At 38.1% G+C, this 13,847-nt stretch overlaps 2 protein-coding genes across 2 annotated transcripts; one reads left to right on the top strand and one right to left on the bottom strand.

Annotated features, from left to right (window-relative positions):
• Nucleotides 1–420: 420 nt before the first annotated feature.
• Nucleotides 421–8,520, top strand: cog2 (component of oligomeric golgi complex 2). The gene is made up of 18 exons (XM_042009934.1): nucleotides 421–567; nucleotides 930–1,091; nucleotides 1,307–1,372; nucleotides 1,462–1,542; nucleotides 1,754–1,857; nucleotides 2,288–2,396; nucleotides 2,727–2,906; nucleotides 3,076–3,200; nucleotides 3,489–3,615; nucleotides 3,742–3,881; nucleotides 4,711–4,772; nucleotides 4,856–5,007; nucleotides 5,196–5,381; nucleotides 5,605–5,677; nucleotides 6,009–6,151; nucleotides 7,226–7,365; nucleotides 7,550–7,733; nucleotides 7,875–8,520. Exons 1-18 carry the CDS (start codon nucleotides 511–513, stop codon nucleotides 7,971–7,973), a joined length of 2,190 nt encoding a protein of 729 aa, XP_041865868.1. The 5' UTR covers nucleotides 421–510; the 3' UTR covers nucleotides 7,974–8,520.
• A 745-nt stretch (nucleotides 8,521–9,265) lies between these two features.
• agt (angiotensinogen) lies at nucleotides 9,266–13,317 on the bottom strand. The gene is made up of 7 exons (XM_042009935.1): nucleotides 13,236–13,317; nucleotides 11,395–11,839; nucleotides 10,946–11,312; nucleotides 10,530–10,654; nucleotides 10,243–10,391; nucleotides 9,883–10,039; nucleotides 9,266–9,794 (listed from the first exon to the last, which is right to left on the bottom strand). Exons 2-7 carry the CDS (start codon nucleotides 11,806–11,808, stop codon nucleotides 9,618–9,620), a joined length of 1,389 nt encoding a protein of 462 aa, XP_041865869.1. The 5' UTR covers nucleotides 11,809–11,839; nucleotides 13,236–13,317; the 3' UTR covers nucleotides 9,266–9,617.
• Nucleotides 13,318–13,847: the final 530 nt, after the last annotated feature.

Below are 13,847 nucleotides of genomic sequence, written 5' to 3'. Positions count from 1 at the left end.
ATAAGTCTCATATTGAATAGGCTACAGTATACAAACCTTAAATTTTTTAATGAGGATTATCTTTATTTGTTTTAGGTTCCTGGTGGTTAGTTTAATTGAGGATTAACACCTTTTTGAGCAATACAGTATAGCTAGACGTCTTTCACCAGCTTTTTAGTGTAGGCTCAGTTGGGTGATTTCAATGGGATTTAAAGCCTGCAGCACACAAAAGGTGTCAAACACGAATTTTAATAGTCACAGAAAGGAAACAAACAAACAAAACAAATTAAATTAAATCTCAGATTCCAGGAAACCCCCCAAACATCCACGTTTTCTCCCCACGGTCTCAATTCTCTGTGATCACGAAATGTGACACCGGCCTCTAGAGTGCGAAGTCGGATCATTTGGAGGTCCTTTCTCTTCTTCGTTGGTACTGTTGCCATGTTTGCGGAAGTTTAGCTGAAGCAGCTAATTCAAGGCTTGTCACCTTAATCTGTGTATGTTATATGTATCTGTCTTTTAGAATTGAAAATGAATCTGCCAAAGGGACCAGATTCTCTTTGTTTTGACAAGGATGTTTTTATGAAGGTAAGAATATTTCAACGTTGCTTTATTTTAAAGCGCTAATTTTAGGTTTGTTGTCAAACTAGTTAGCATCCAACTAGCTTTCGATATTTGACGTTATCAGTTAATACTTACACTTCAGTTTTTTTATACGTTTAATCCACATCCCTATAGTTTTAATATCCAAAAACTCAATCAATATTGGGAAAAAACCGTAATCGTTATCAGCAAATGTTTTCGCAATGAGCAAATCTATATTCTTTGTATTTCTTTGGTACATCTTTTCTTAACGTGTGACAAACATATGTGACAAACATGTCATTTAATGTTACTGTACACTTGGTTGACAAGGCAGCGCTGTCCGCCTGTTGTCTTTATGCCTACAGGATGACTTTGATGTTGACCAGTTTGTGGCCGAGTGTAGAAAGCAGGTCCAGCTGGAGGAGATGAGAGAAGACCTGGAGCTTTACTACAAACTGTTGAAAACGGCCATGGTGGAGCTCATCAACAAGGACTATGCAGATTTTGTCAACCTCTCCACCAACCTGGTTAGTTGTTATTACTGAGTAGTAACAAAGTTATGTTTACAAAGAGAAGACATTGAACAATATTATGTCAGTTATTCTAGCATCAGTATCAACGTAAGTCTTGAAATCAAGCATGGAGTTGCCTACTTAACACGCTCTTGCACAGCTTTTGTCTGTTAAAGTAAACTGTGTGAATGTATACAACTTCTAGTCTGATCTCTGCTTCTTCATCTCAGGTGGGGATGGATAAAGCCCTCAATCAGCTTTCTGTGCCATTAGGCCAGTTACGAGAGGAGGTTATGGCAAGTGCCCTCATTAAATATAATACTATCAGCTTTGTAACTGTAACTCCAGCCTTGAGATTTGTAACACATTTTTCTGATAATTTCAGAGTCTCCGGTCCTGTGTTAGTGAAGTGATACAGGCTATTGACAGTCAGCTTTCCAAACAGGAGGACCTGCAGAAAAAAAAGGTTTTGACTATATAGATGACTTTATATTTTGATCATACTCCATTTTGTGCTTGTCATTATTATTATGACGATAATCTTTTAGCAAATACAAGTTATATTTGAGACAAAATAGATGATAAAATTGTTATTTAAATTTCAATAACATGGAAAGGCTATAGTTCGGTGGATGATCTTGATAAATTATTTTCCTTTAATTATCATCATCTCTCAGGTGTGTGTATTGAGGCTTATTCAGGTGGTGCGTTCGGTGGAGAAGATTGAGAAGATCCTCCACTCACAGAACTCTAAGGAATCCAGTTCTCTGGAAATCAGCAGGTGGGAAACTGATAAGCGGATCAAATTGATGGTATCAGTAATAAAATTAAGTTTCCAGCTAATATAGCTATATTTCCAATGTTGAATATTTTATTGATTAACTAAATATAATACGAACAGTGGTCCTCAACAAAATCAAAGTATAAAATTATCATAAACAAATGGCAGTCGTAAAGTTATAAATTTTTTTTAATACAGTCTACAAAGGTGTTTAATGCTTTATTCTCTTTAATTTGCTACATCATCCAGTTTTCTTACAAATGTCATGGTTGTAATATTGAGCATTTCATGTAGGCAAGTAAGTGGTTGAGTAGATCAGAAGTTTGAAATAATCTAATCTGGTCATTGCAGGAAGTTAGATTTGTCATGTAAACAAACCTCTTTCCATATAGTTGCATGTACAACTGACTACTTCATTATCTATGTTTAGTCCCTTGTTAACAGGTCAAATCCTGGAGAGGATTGCTACTGAGTTCAACCAGCTGCAGTTTCACGCAGTACAAAGCAAAGGCATGCCGCTGCTGGACAAAGTTAGACCTGTAAGTGTTAATGGTTTAGTCACAGACAGCTGAGACATAAAAAACCACTTAGTTTATCAATTAAACGAATACCCACTCTTCTGTCAATCCATCAAAATGACCTTTATAAGATAATCACAAATGATATTTTATTATATAATATTATACTATACACATATTACATTGCATATTACAATTTCCCTCTGGGATAAATGACATAATTTTTATTCTTTTATTAATTTCCATTCACTATCAGCCTTTTTTCAGTCATTTAACTCTGTGCCACCATTTAGTCTGACTATAAAAAAAGCATCTTTCTAAGACACGATCACTTGTGATGTGCTCTGACAGCGTATTGCAGGGATAACCTCTATGCTACAGCAATCTCTGGAGGGCCTGTTGATTGTGGGCCTACAGACGTCCAATGTAGACATGGTTCGTCACTGCCTGAGGACATACGCCACCATAGACAAGACTCGAGATGCTGAGGCTCTGGTGGGACAGGTGCTAGTCAAACCCTACATGGATCAGGTCAGCATGGCAAATATCGTTGTAGATTTTTCTTTTTGTTTTGTTTTTTTGAGTAAAATGTTGGCGACTAAAAAGTATAATGCTTGATATGGAAAGATAATGTATTATGTAAACAGTAATATCCTGCTTCTAAAAGTGAGAAATACTCCCTGCTTTCTTCTCATTTTAGGTAATAAATGAAGAAGTGGTTAAGTCCAGTCCAAATGGTCTCCAGCTGATGTATTCCAGACTGTTGGACTTTGTTCCTCACCACTGCAGACTGCTTAGAGAGGTGACTGGAGGAGCCATATCCAGGTATTAATCTCAAATTGAAAACATTTTAGGCACATTTATTCACATCATTTGAAGATCGAGTTATTACTTTAATTTCAATCCTCCTCCTTCTGTTGTGTTCAGCTTATTTACCAGGTTGTGTGAGAGTCTTATAACATCCATTTTTATTAGTTTTGTTAAAGTAATGTATTTTCACAACTTATGTATGTTCAGTCACCAGCTACAACTACAAATCTTAGACTTCAACACATAAAATCAGTCACTAAAGAAGGTATCATAACATGTATTAAATGGTCCATTTCTTCTCAGTGACAAAGCTGACACAGTGCCAGGTTACGATTTCTTGGTGAATTCAGTCTGGCCGGAGATGATGAAAGGAATAGAGGAAAGGTTGGCCTACATCTTCAACCCTGGAAACCCTGATATTTTCTATGAGGTAGAGCTGCAAAATTGTTTTTTTGGGGGGTTAGGGGGTAAATTTTCCCTGTGCAAACATTGGGGATCTTGTGTATGGTTGGAAAAGTGGTTGTATGTTTTTTAAATTTTTTTTATTGTCCTCCAGCGTTACAGTGTGAGCATGGAGTTTGTGCGGCAGTTTGAGCGTCAGTGCAGCTCACAGGCCAGCGTGAAGAGGCTGAGAGTTCATCCCTCTTATACCAGCTTCCACAACAAATGGAACCTGCCTGTTTACTTTCAGCTACGGTGAATATTACCTGAATCAACTTTATGTTTTGCATACTACAACCAGTCGTTTTTATAGTACACTGTACACACTGTACACACCCAAGTGTTATGCCCGCATTGTCACATCTACTTATTTAAAAACCTATAGATGATTAATGTTTTCTAAGCTAATGGGTTATATATTTTAGTATACAGAATCACTGGACATGAAGCATTGCATAGAAATATTTTAGTCAGGGTTTGATGATTATAGCCAGATGGAAGTGTAAGTGCAGTTTCTGCACAGCATGTGTTTTAGAGAATTGACGGGTTTTGCTCTCAGAGCTTAAGAGACAATTTTAGATTAAAATAGCAGCCTGTCAGCATTTTCAGTAGATAAAGACAGGTTGGCAGGAAGTCATACTCAAACAAAACACAGTTTTACGGGAATCTGGGATATTGCTTATGGCTGCGAGTTTCAAACAGGATGATGACTCCAAGCAAAATGTAAATTGTAGATGTGTGTAAGCTTATTACTAAACATATCCCATAAACATGACGCAAGACCTTGACAGAATGGCCATTGATCTGTGTGACGAGGTACTAAAGTTTTCTGGTGTTTGTCAACTCCCACCACACACACATACACTGCAAATTACACAACATGCAGATCCACCATTGCACATAGAAGCCAAGATTAGGTCCTGCATCCTCATTTGACAATGCAAACCTGTGCAGTTCAGTTTTTCCAGGCAGCGGAAAATTTCCAGTGCACATGCTGATTGTGTTTGTATTGGAGCTGATGCAAGAAGCACACTAATGACACATTGTCCTGTCCCCTGTTTACATGCTTCACCTTGTTTTTCAGCTACAAGGAAATAGCTGGGCGCCTGGAGAACGCCATAAATGATGGATTAGAAGCAGCACCAGGTGGAAATTTATTCTCGATCACATGTATCAGTGTTTACCAAATGCTTTTTCTACTTTATATCTGTGTGCTTGTTTACTTTCAGATGGTAGTGTGTACCACCTGCAGGTATCTGAGGTGTTATGGTCCTGTTTAGTGAGGTGTTGGTCAGACAAAGTGTATCTGTCACCTCTGGCCCATCGTTTCTGGAAGCTGACATTGCAGCTGTACTCACGATATGCCACGTTTCTTGATGAGGTAAACAAAAGCTAAAAATGAAAGGAATGAGTCAATAAAGCAATATCAATATTTATAGGTGTGGTGGTACATTGATTCAGCAATGCATTCTTATCCAATCTTTACCAACTCTTACCTTGGCACAGTCCACTAACTTGCTAGTTGCAGTTACTTGATCCTGTTCTTCATTGTCATGGGTTTTTACATAGGTGTTGACAAAGACTTCAGCCCCTGAGGTGCCCAAGGAGCCAGTCAGGCCTCTACCGAGCTCAGCCTCCTCCACATCCAGCCGAACGTCACTGGATGAAGGTGGCAGTGAGAGTGGAAGTCCCGCCTCTCTGTCCACCAAACAGCTGGTTTACATCGCAGCCGACATCCAGAAGCTGCAGCAGCAGGTTCACACACCCAAAATTAATGCATATTACATACAACTATAACTTCAGCTTACTTGCATGGGTTTCCACCTAAACCTCCCTGTCTGATACAATTTTACACTTGTCTCTCTGGTTATCTACAGTAGCTATCTCTCCAGCTATCAGTCAATTTCAAGTTCATGGAGTTAACATCATTTTAGTTTCCTCTTTGCTATTTTCTAACAGGAATTTTTATTTCTCTCAGATCCCAGAGTTGTCAGAGATGGTCAGACAGCGGTTAGATGCCATAAGTTTTAAAAACGTTTCGGCTGTGGAAGGTAGGTTGTCCATACTGTCCGTACAGTAAGTAGTTTAGCTTTCCCCTTCCTTTGCAGTGCATTCTTATTCTTATTCTTTAACAGGATTTAGAGGTTATTTAAATGTCTGTACAGCCTCTGCTATTGCTGTGCTTTCAGAGATGCATTGTTATGTAGTCATAAATGTTATTCAGTGTAATTAAAAAAAAAAAGTAAACATCCTAATGAAATTCTAAAATGATAACATCATAAAATATGATAGCCCTTTCACTCATTGTTTTCTGCTTTCCCTCCATGAAACACACTCAGACTTGTGTACTTGTGTATTTACAATCGCTCTCTTTAATGTCAGATGCTCTGGCAGACTCGAAGGCTTGTCTGTCGAGCAGCATTCCCTCTCTGAACACCAGGATGACGCAGCATCTGACTGAACGCTGCTGCCGTTTCCTGAAAAGTGCCTCTGAGGTTCCACGACTGTACCGCCGGACTAATAAAGTTAGTGGATGAGTTTCTCCTGTATTTCATCATCTAATATATATTTATATGCCGTAGAGCAGCCATTGGGAGCAGTATTTATATGATTTACACAGCACCATGGATTTTCAAAATTGTTATGGTTTGATGAAAAATGCTTTGAAAAAAGGTCAGACTTTTACCTTGTAAACACATTAGCTGGTTACATTTTGATTGATGGGTAGTTCTTGTTAAAATGTAAATGAATTTGACAAATGTCGTTTGTCTGTATTGAGCGCAGTACCAGTAATAAACTGAAGATGGTTTCAGTATAAGCACTGGCATTATGAAACACATTTGAGTTCTATTTAATGTTATTATAAGAGTTTCTAAGAAAAACAAGAAATCTAAAATAAATTCACTAGTGGTTGTTGGTATCGCTGCCTCACTGCACTGTTCCTCAGCATTTTATTTGCTTTTATGATGTCATGTTTTCTTACTGATCAGCTTTATGTATTGCAGTGTTGGCAAACTATTTGCTATTGTTATTTCTTACTGCAGAGTGAACAGCCACAACACAGTAACACTGGAATAAGTAATGCCTTGCTGCTGATAACAGTAGCTGTTTTCACACCTGAACATCTGGAGCAGTGTTCATGTTTATATTTCATAGAGCACAAGTGGTCCAGTTGATGAAGTTGGTTTTTACATTGCTGTTATGTGAGCCTACTCAATAACCATTCATTTGATATTTACATTCACTTATTGCATCTAGTTGATATTCATTGATTTTTGTGTATCCAACGTCAACATGTAATCAGTTTGCCTGTTGTAAGTAAAAAGTAAATCAATGAATTGATTAATTGTGTAATTATATCATGATGGCTCCAACTTAAATTGTATTTCTTCAGTTTCCCTAAGTCTTCTATCCTCAAAAATATCTTGAATGTTGACATTTGTATGTGTTTAATCAGGATTTTAACAGTAGCTCATCTAAACATGAAAAAGTAATGAGAGAACAATGCGTGCATAAACATTTATTTATTTTATTCATTCATTCATTCATTAATTCATTTATTGTTTTTGTCTTTAACATTGGACTTCCTCTCTGCGAAGGATCTGCCAGTGCGTGCATCAGCATACATGGATAACGCGCTACGGCCATTACATCAGCTGCTGACTGACTCCACAGGGCTGGTCACCCCCCACACAGCACAAGAATGGCTGAGAGTTGCACTGTCTGAATGCACACAGAAGTAAGTTTAAAATACACACCTAAAGGTTTAAATAGATCCAGATATAATGCCAGTAACAGTCTTTCAAAAACAGTTTGTGTGTAGAGTCAGATGTTTCATGACAGGAATTCTTCTGTATTTCTCAATGACAGTTAAAATCCATCCAGCTATAATTTCTCACTTCTGTTTTCCACTTTGTGCTTAGGTACTATGAGACCATCTCAGAAGTGCTGAGCTCAGTGAGAAAGATGGAAGAAAGTTTGAAGCGTTTAAAGCAAGCCAGAAAGGGTGCTTCCACAACTACCACAGCAGGAACAAATGGTGGACCAACAGATGACAGCAAAATCCGTCTTCAGCTTGCACTGGATGTGGAATACTTGGGAGAACAGGCAAGTGTCATTTAGATGTACAAACAAATGTCTTAACAAACAAGTCATATTATTAACATATATACATTATTAGCAAGTATTACTGAAGTCGCAAACATCTTGTCATCATTGCAGTCATCATTTTCTACTGTTGTCTTTCAGATCCAGAAAATGGGTCTTCAGCCAAATGACATCTCCATGTTCTCCCCCCTGATGGATCTTGTGAAAGAGGCCCGGGAGCTCGCTGAACAGAACCAGTAAAAAGTTGACTACCGTAACTGAAAACCCTCAAACATACTGCACTTCTCGTCACATTATCTGGACACTTGGAGGAAAAAAAAAAACACTTTGTCCAGTCGAGGCAGAAGTTCTAGTAGGATCACAATTGATGAGATTAAAATCATGAGATTATGAAGAAAGAAAAGAACTGAGGCTAATAAATTCATTATGCAAACTGCAGAGTTACAGTGCACTAACACTTTAAGAAGACAAGGAACTGGCAGATTGCTGTTGGCTATATGGTTACAAGGGGCTGCATGGTACTGTTGTGTGGGATACTACTGCATGCTGATATGCGCTGTGCTATACATACTTACACGGATTATATGTTGGGGCCAAAATGTTTCACAGCAGCAGCAGCAGCCTCATCTCATTTCTAAAGGGAGAATTTCAGCTGGAGAATGTTAGTCTAATTTCTGATGCTTAATTTCAGATGAATATTTATGTGTAACATGTACATGATCCAATCAAAATTGTAAAAAATGGCTTGTGTAACATAATTTACATGGGAATAAACTGAAGGACTTTGGATACTTTATTTTGTACTGGGTAGAGGAAACCTAAATGCCTCTTTTTGATACCTTAGCTTCAGTATTCTGATACCCCACTTTCACATCAGCACACAAAATATTACAAATGTAGGCAGATTGACTATATACAAAAATGGCATAAGTATGCAACACAATTTTGCAAAAACACCCAAGGTAAAAGTAAAACAAGGATCTTTAAAAAAAAGGGCAGCTATAAACCAAAATCTGCTACAGCTATTCTGACTGAAATGAGTACCTGTGTCTTATCTGTGTGGAGGAATTCTCAAACAACCCAGTTTCATGAAATTGAGTAATGATGCTAAGTTATAACACATGTAATTTTTTCTGCATATCAGGACAGGCATTCATGTGTGTTTTAATTGTAGTGAAGTTTGGTTGAAAGGTACTGATTATGTTTTGTATTAATCGTTATTCAGCTCTGTACTGAAATATGAAGATGTAATGAATACAAAATGTGTAACCTAGACCTGCATTAATTTGGTGACGTTAAGTCATTTTAATGTAGTATGACATCATGCCCTAGTCTTCCTCTGCACAACATCTGGGGGGGAGTTTGACAGATAAGACTTGTAAACAGGATGGTTAATATATGGTATTTGCTGCATTTCCCTCCACTTTGCATGCCTCTGGGCCAGTTTAGATGATGTTAGTCAATAAAAGTGTCATTTTCAACAATTCAGTTGTGTTGACCTCAAAATCCTAATGAAAGAAGATGCATTTAAGTTAAATCAAGAAATGTTTTCTTTATTTCAGCAATCAAAAGTCATAAAACAAAAATAAACACACAATATACAAGAAGTTTTTCATTTGAAGTAGACAACCATGGTGATTGTACCTGCTGTACTAACAAATACTGTACAGACTCCTGCCATTATGAACTTCAGAGAAGAAAAACTAGAATTTAAACTAACCAACTGAAAGAAGTCAGCTGAAAGTAACTTCTTTTTATAAATACTGAGACAGGTTCCTGCTTCAGCTTGTTAGGAGTTCAGCTAAGTTTTGAAAATAATTATAAAGCCTTTAGTGCTGAATATAATCAGATGCTTCTTTATTTGATGTTAAGTACGATCCACCATTAGAGAGTAGGATTGGTGATCTTGCCCAGAATGAGGATGGAGTTAAAATATCCTTCAGCAACAGAGAAGAAGAAAGGTCTGTTGAATGATAGCTTCAGAGGGATGCCTGCTTCCTGTTTCTTGTCCTGAGGTTCTGCTTCTTTGTCTGACATCTCAAACAGCACCTTATTGATGGCCTGAGAGGAGATGGAGAAAACTATTAATGACACAAATACTCAGTGAGTGGGTTTTATGTGATAGCAAGCTGAATGCCATCTGGTTAACCTTATTGACAGTGAAGGGTTTGATGTTGCTGAGCTGGCTGAACTCAGCCAGGGAGCCCAACAGCTCGGTCTCGATAACTGGATTCATGTTTGCCAGCAAATCGCGCAGGTCAGTCACAGTTGACATGGAAAACTTTGGCAGTGACAGCTCCAAGAGACTTTAAAAAAAGAGTTAAAAAAAAAAAAAAGTTTTTAAACTAAAATAGATTTACATTAATTTCATGACTGACTGAGACACAGAAATTTTGGTCAATTAACCTGAAGCAAATAAAACGGTACAAAGGTAGAAAGTTTCTGAGAAGATAAAAGACACATTCAACATGTAATAGGGACACCCTAAGCTGAAAAGTACAGTACTCACCCTTCCTGGAGGTTTTGGTGCCAGCTAGACATGACATCAGTGAGCAGCTTTGACTCGATGTCATGGAGACTGACGCCTTCATGAGGCAGGACCAACAACATATGGGAGCGTTTGCTCAGAGAGAGCTTCACAACGGTGCACCTCCTCACCTTTAGATGTACAAATCAAAAATATCACAGATTTGTCAAATCCTTTTCATTTAAACTACTTTTTTGTTTTATTGCTGCAATAATGCAGTGAACACAAATACTCAAATGAGCCCTCAAATCTGCTGAATTTAGAATTACCTTATCATTTAGGTAGTGGTAAAGACCTGTGCTGGTCATAAAAGGAGTCATTACTGTTGTTGTGTCATCCACGTGAAACTCCTGCAGGGAGGTCCTCTCTGGTTGGAAAGCTGTCATCCAGTTGCCTAAACAAACATGACCAAAGAACGGAGTTACTGGAGGCTGGTCAATAAGTAATGAGATTCCTGGCATTGTTATTTGTAGGGTTTTAGATTGTTAAATTAGCTTTTAGGTCAATTCACAAGTCAAGTGACTGTGTACTTGACAAGTTCTTTGAGATACGGTGATATTGTGAGATGTTTAGAATAAATTTGTATTTGTAAGGTTAAAAGTTCCTTTCAACTTTCAATCATTGTTAAACATGAATATTCAGTAATAAATAAATAAAGGAAATTAAAAAAAGCCAAGAGCCAGACCTTGGAAGTTGAAGGAGGACATGAACAGAAGGTCGCTGCTTGGGTCTAGATCTTTGAAGACATTCTTCACCTTCCCATTTGAAGTCTTTTCCACAAAGGTGTTCACAAGCGTCTCTGCTTCCTGGGATTTGGAGAAATCCACACCCCGGATGAATGACGTATCTGAGAAGTCCTGTGTGCCTTGAATAAAGTCCTCAGAGAGTTGAGCATCCTTACGGGCGAAGGCCCAGACTTGCGTAGTGATTTCATCTTTAGGTCCATCATCCACCAGAGAGTTAAAGCTCTGAAGGGTACTGAGAACCTTGTGTCCGTCCACAAAGGATACGCAGTCTTCTCTGTCTGTGTCACGATTCAGGCCGAGAAGAAGCTGGAAGAAGAAACAGATTAAGAATTTGGAAAACAGAGAAAAAGAACGCTGTATAATGTTATAACAGATAAAGAGCAGACACCTGGAAAGAGTTTGCTGTTTTCTTGGAGGCTCCCAGGTAGAGGGTGGCAAGTGACCCGTAAGTGTTTATTGGAGAGAGAAGGATGTTGCTGCTGTTCTTCCTGCTGAGCGCATCATAAATCCTCAGGCCCAAAAAGTTCATCAGTTTAGCCAAAACTGCTTTTCTCTCTGTGGAGTTCTGCCTCTGAGCATCCAGTTTTGATGAGTCCCTGCTGTCTGGTGTCAAGACTATATTATCAAGTGGAGTAACAGGAAGAGTCTCCAGAGGCTTAACAGTTTGATCCTGCAGGGTCTCACAGCTGATATTCTCACCAGCAAAAAGGTAGAAGGGGTGAACGTAGACACGGTTGGCAAGGTTTCCTGAGAGGCAGCAGCACAGCAGGAGGACTAGAAGAGGCGACTGTAGGGTCTGCATTTTACCTTTGGTTAGCTGTTACGAAGATTTTCTATAGTGGGAGGGGGGGACACAGACATTTTCATTGTCAGATGAATTGTTTAAACTTATCAACTGTCTCTTGTTTACTAAAGAGCACTGAGTTTAAAGTTATCTATGAACTTTACAGGAATATAACCTCTGCTTTCGTCACAAATCTGGCTAAATCTGGATTTGGCAGCATTTACTGGCAGGAGCATCGATCATAGAGCTGCACAACGTTCACTGATTGATTTTTTTTACTTTGTATGTTTTTTCTACTACTGGTCAGAGAATGCAGGCTAGCATTAACCCTGACACAGAGGTTGCAAAGATAATATAAGTTTGTGTATTTGTATGTGAGGACTGACTACATTCAAATGGCTGTCAGTGCCTCATCTGCATGTCGTTCATCCAGATCCCATTATAAAAGCTTCAGACCCGAGACACAGAGTGTACTTAAACACATTTACATAATCATGTTATAATAACTCTACAATTACGACAAGTATAGGATGAATGAATTAATGTTAGGTCACGTACAAAATTTAAAATCCGCATGAAATTTGACATATGTGTGCAGTTATTTAGTTCAATGGAACATTTCAGGCCATTTTACTGCAGTCAGTTTTTTTTGTTGATATCTATGTTGGTATGTATGGATTTACATATCTGTGAAGGAATTAAATGTTCTGTGCTTTCTTATACAGCAACAGCTCTTTGACTTGACTAGAACATGGAGACATGTGGACTGATGGACTCTTGGAAGTTGTGAGCAAACAATAGATTTTTCTCTATTTGGACACGAACCATAGTACATGGCCTTGATTCCTAATCAATAAAACCAGTGCACAAATGTTCTTAAACAAAACCTAAGCATTATGTAAAAAGAATGCTTGCTTCATAATTAACAATTACCTCCGTCAATCTCTAGAATTTTGAAATTAGTATATAATTTCGCTATGGCATTCGGTGGCATGGCTCAGTGGGTAGAGCGGTTGTCCTGTAACCCAAGGGTCATTGGTTCGATCCTGGCCCAGAGAGTCCATGTCGAGGTGTCCCTGCGCAAGATACTGAACCCCTAATTGCTCCTGATGGATTGTGGTTGAGCACCTTGCATGGCAGCTTCCGCCATCAGTGCGTGAATGTGTGTGTGAGTGGGTGAATGTGACGTATATGTAAAGCGCTTTGGATGAAACCACTATATAAGTACAGACCATTTACCATTTAATCTAGTTCATAATGAAGAGGCAGAAATAAACAACACTGTGTATTTTTACAACAAAACTCTTAAAGTAAACTTTTAAAAGTTCAATTAATGAAACACTGAAAACGTTGTTTGGTTTAGAAGAATCTAATGATTTTGCTCTACTAATAAGAGAACTCTGAAAACTTTATCATCTGAGATAAAGCCAAAAATCTGCTCTTACCTTGTATCTGCAGCTGCTGAGTGAGGTTCAGAATGAAGAACTGACTCCTCTGTTCTGGTACTTAAACCCATTCAATCAGCAGCAGTTTTAGATCTCTAGTTACAGATTAACCAAACAAACATTGACTCAGGGGCTCTGCTGTCATGACTCACAGCCCACTTTGTACTGAAAAGTTACTGCTATAGATCAATAGGTCTGACAAAGGAAAAAAAGAGGGGTGACAGTGAAGCTCAACTTCCACAAAGGTGGAACAGAAACAACTTTTCAAAGTGACTCACTCAGATGTCACCATATTGTGTAGATGTTTATTTGTATGTGGCACGATCTGGAATAATGACGTATTTTGCTTAACCTATTGGTCAAACCTATCAAACAAACAAATCAAATATCAGTCAATAAGAACAAAGAGTCTACAATACTATATACTATACATCTACAATAACGTTCATTAGTTTTATTTATTCAACCTTTATTTATACTGGTGAATCCATTGAGACCCAATGTCTCATTTTCAAGATATAAAAAGTCACAAAAGACTAGAACAGATAATCAAAACAATAAAGATGATTCAAAATATAGAGTAAAGAATGCAAGGGTTCATTAACATTATGA

Source organism: Melanotaenia boesemani, chromosome 16, assembly GCF_017639745.1.
Source record: "Melanotaenia boesemani isolate fMelBoe1 chromosome 16, fMelBoe1.pri, whole genome shotgun sequence".
Taxonomy (NCBI): Eukaryota; Metazoa; Chordata; class Actinopteri; order Atheriniformes; family Melanotaeniidae; genus Melanotaenia; species Melanotaenia boesemani.
The sequence above is the reverse complement of the archived record's forward strand: the minus strand, read 5'-3'. Positions and strand labels throughout refer to the sequence as shown.

Bases quoted from the DNA above. Each gene is read 5' to 3' on its own strand.
- cog2 (XM_042009934.1), top strand. From the start codon at position 511: ATGAATCTGCCAAAGGGACCAGATTCTCTTTGTTTTGACAAGGATGTT. The intron at 1,092-1,306 runs GTTAGTTGTTAT...TCTTCATCTCAG, and splicing joins TCAACCTCTCCACCAACCTG to GTGGGGATGGATAAAGCCCT. The intron at 3,882-4,710 runs GTGAATATTACC...CTTGTTTTTCAG, and splicing joins CCTGTTTACTTTCAGCTACG to CTACAAGGAAATAGCTGGGC.
- agt (XM_042009935.1), bottom strand. From the start codon at position 11,808: ATGCAGACCCTACAGTCGCCTCTTCTAGTCCTCCTGCTGTGCTGCTGC. The intron at 10,392-10,529 runs GTAATTCTAAAT...GTACATCTAAAG, and splicing joins ACCACTACCTAAATGATAAG to GTGAGGAGGTGCACCGTTGT. The intron at 10,040-10,242 runs GTGAGTACTGTA...CTTTTTTTAAAG, and splicing joins CACCAAAACCTCCAGGAAGG to TCTCTTGGAGCTGTCACTGC.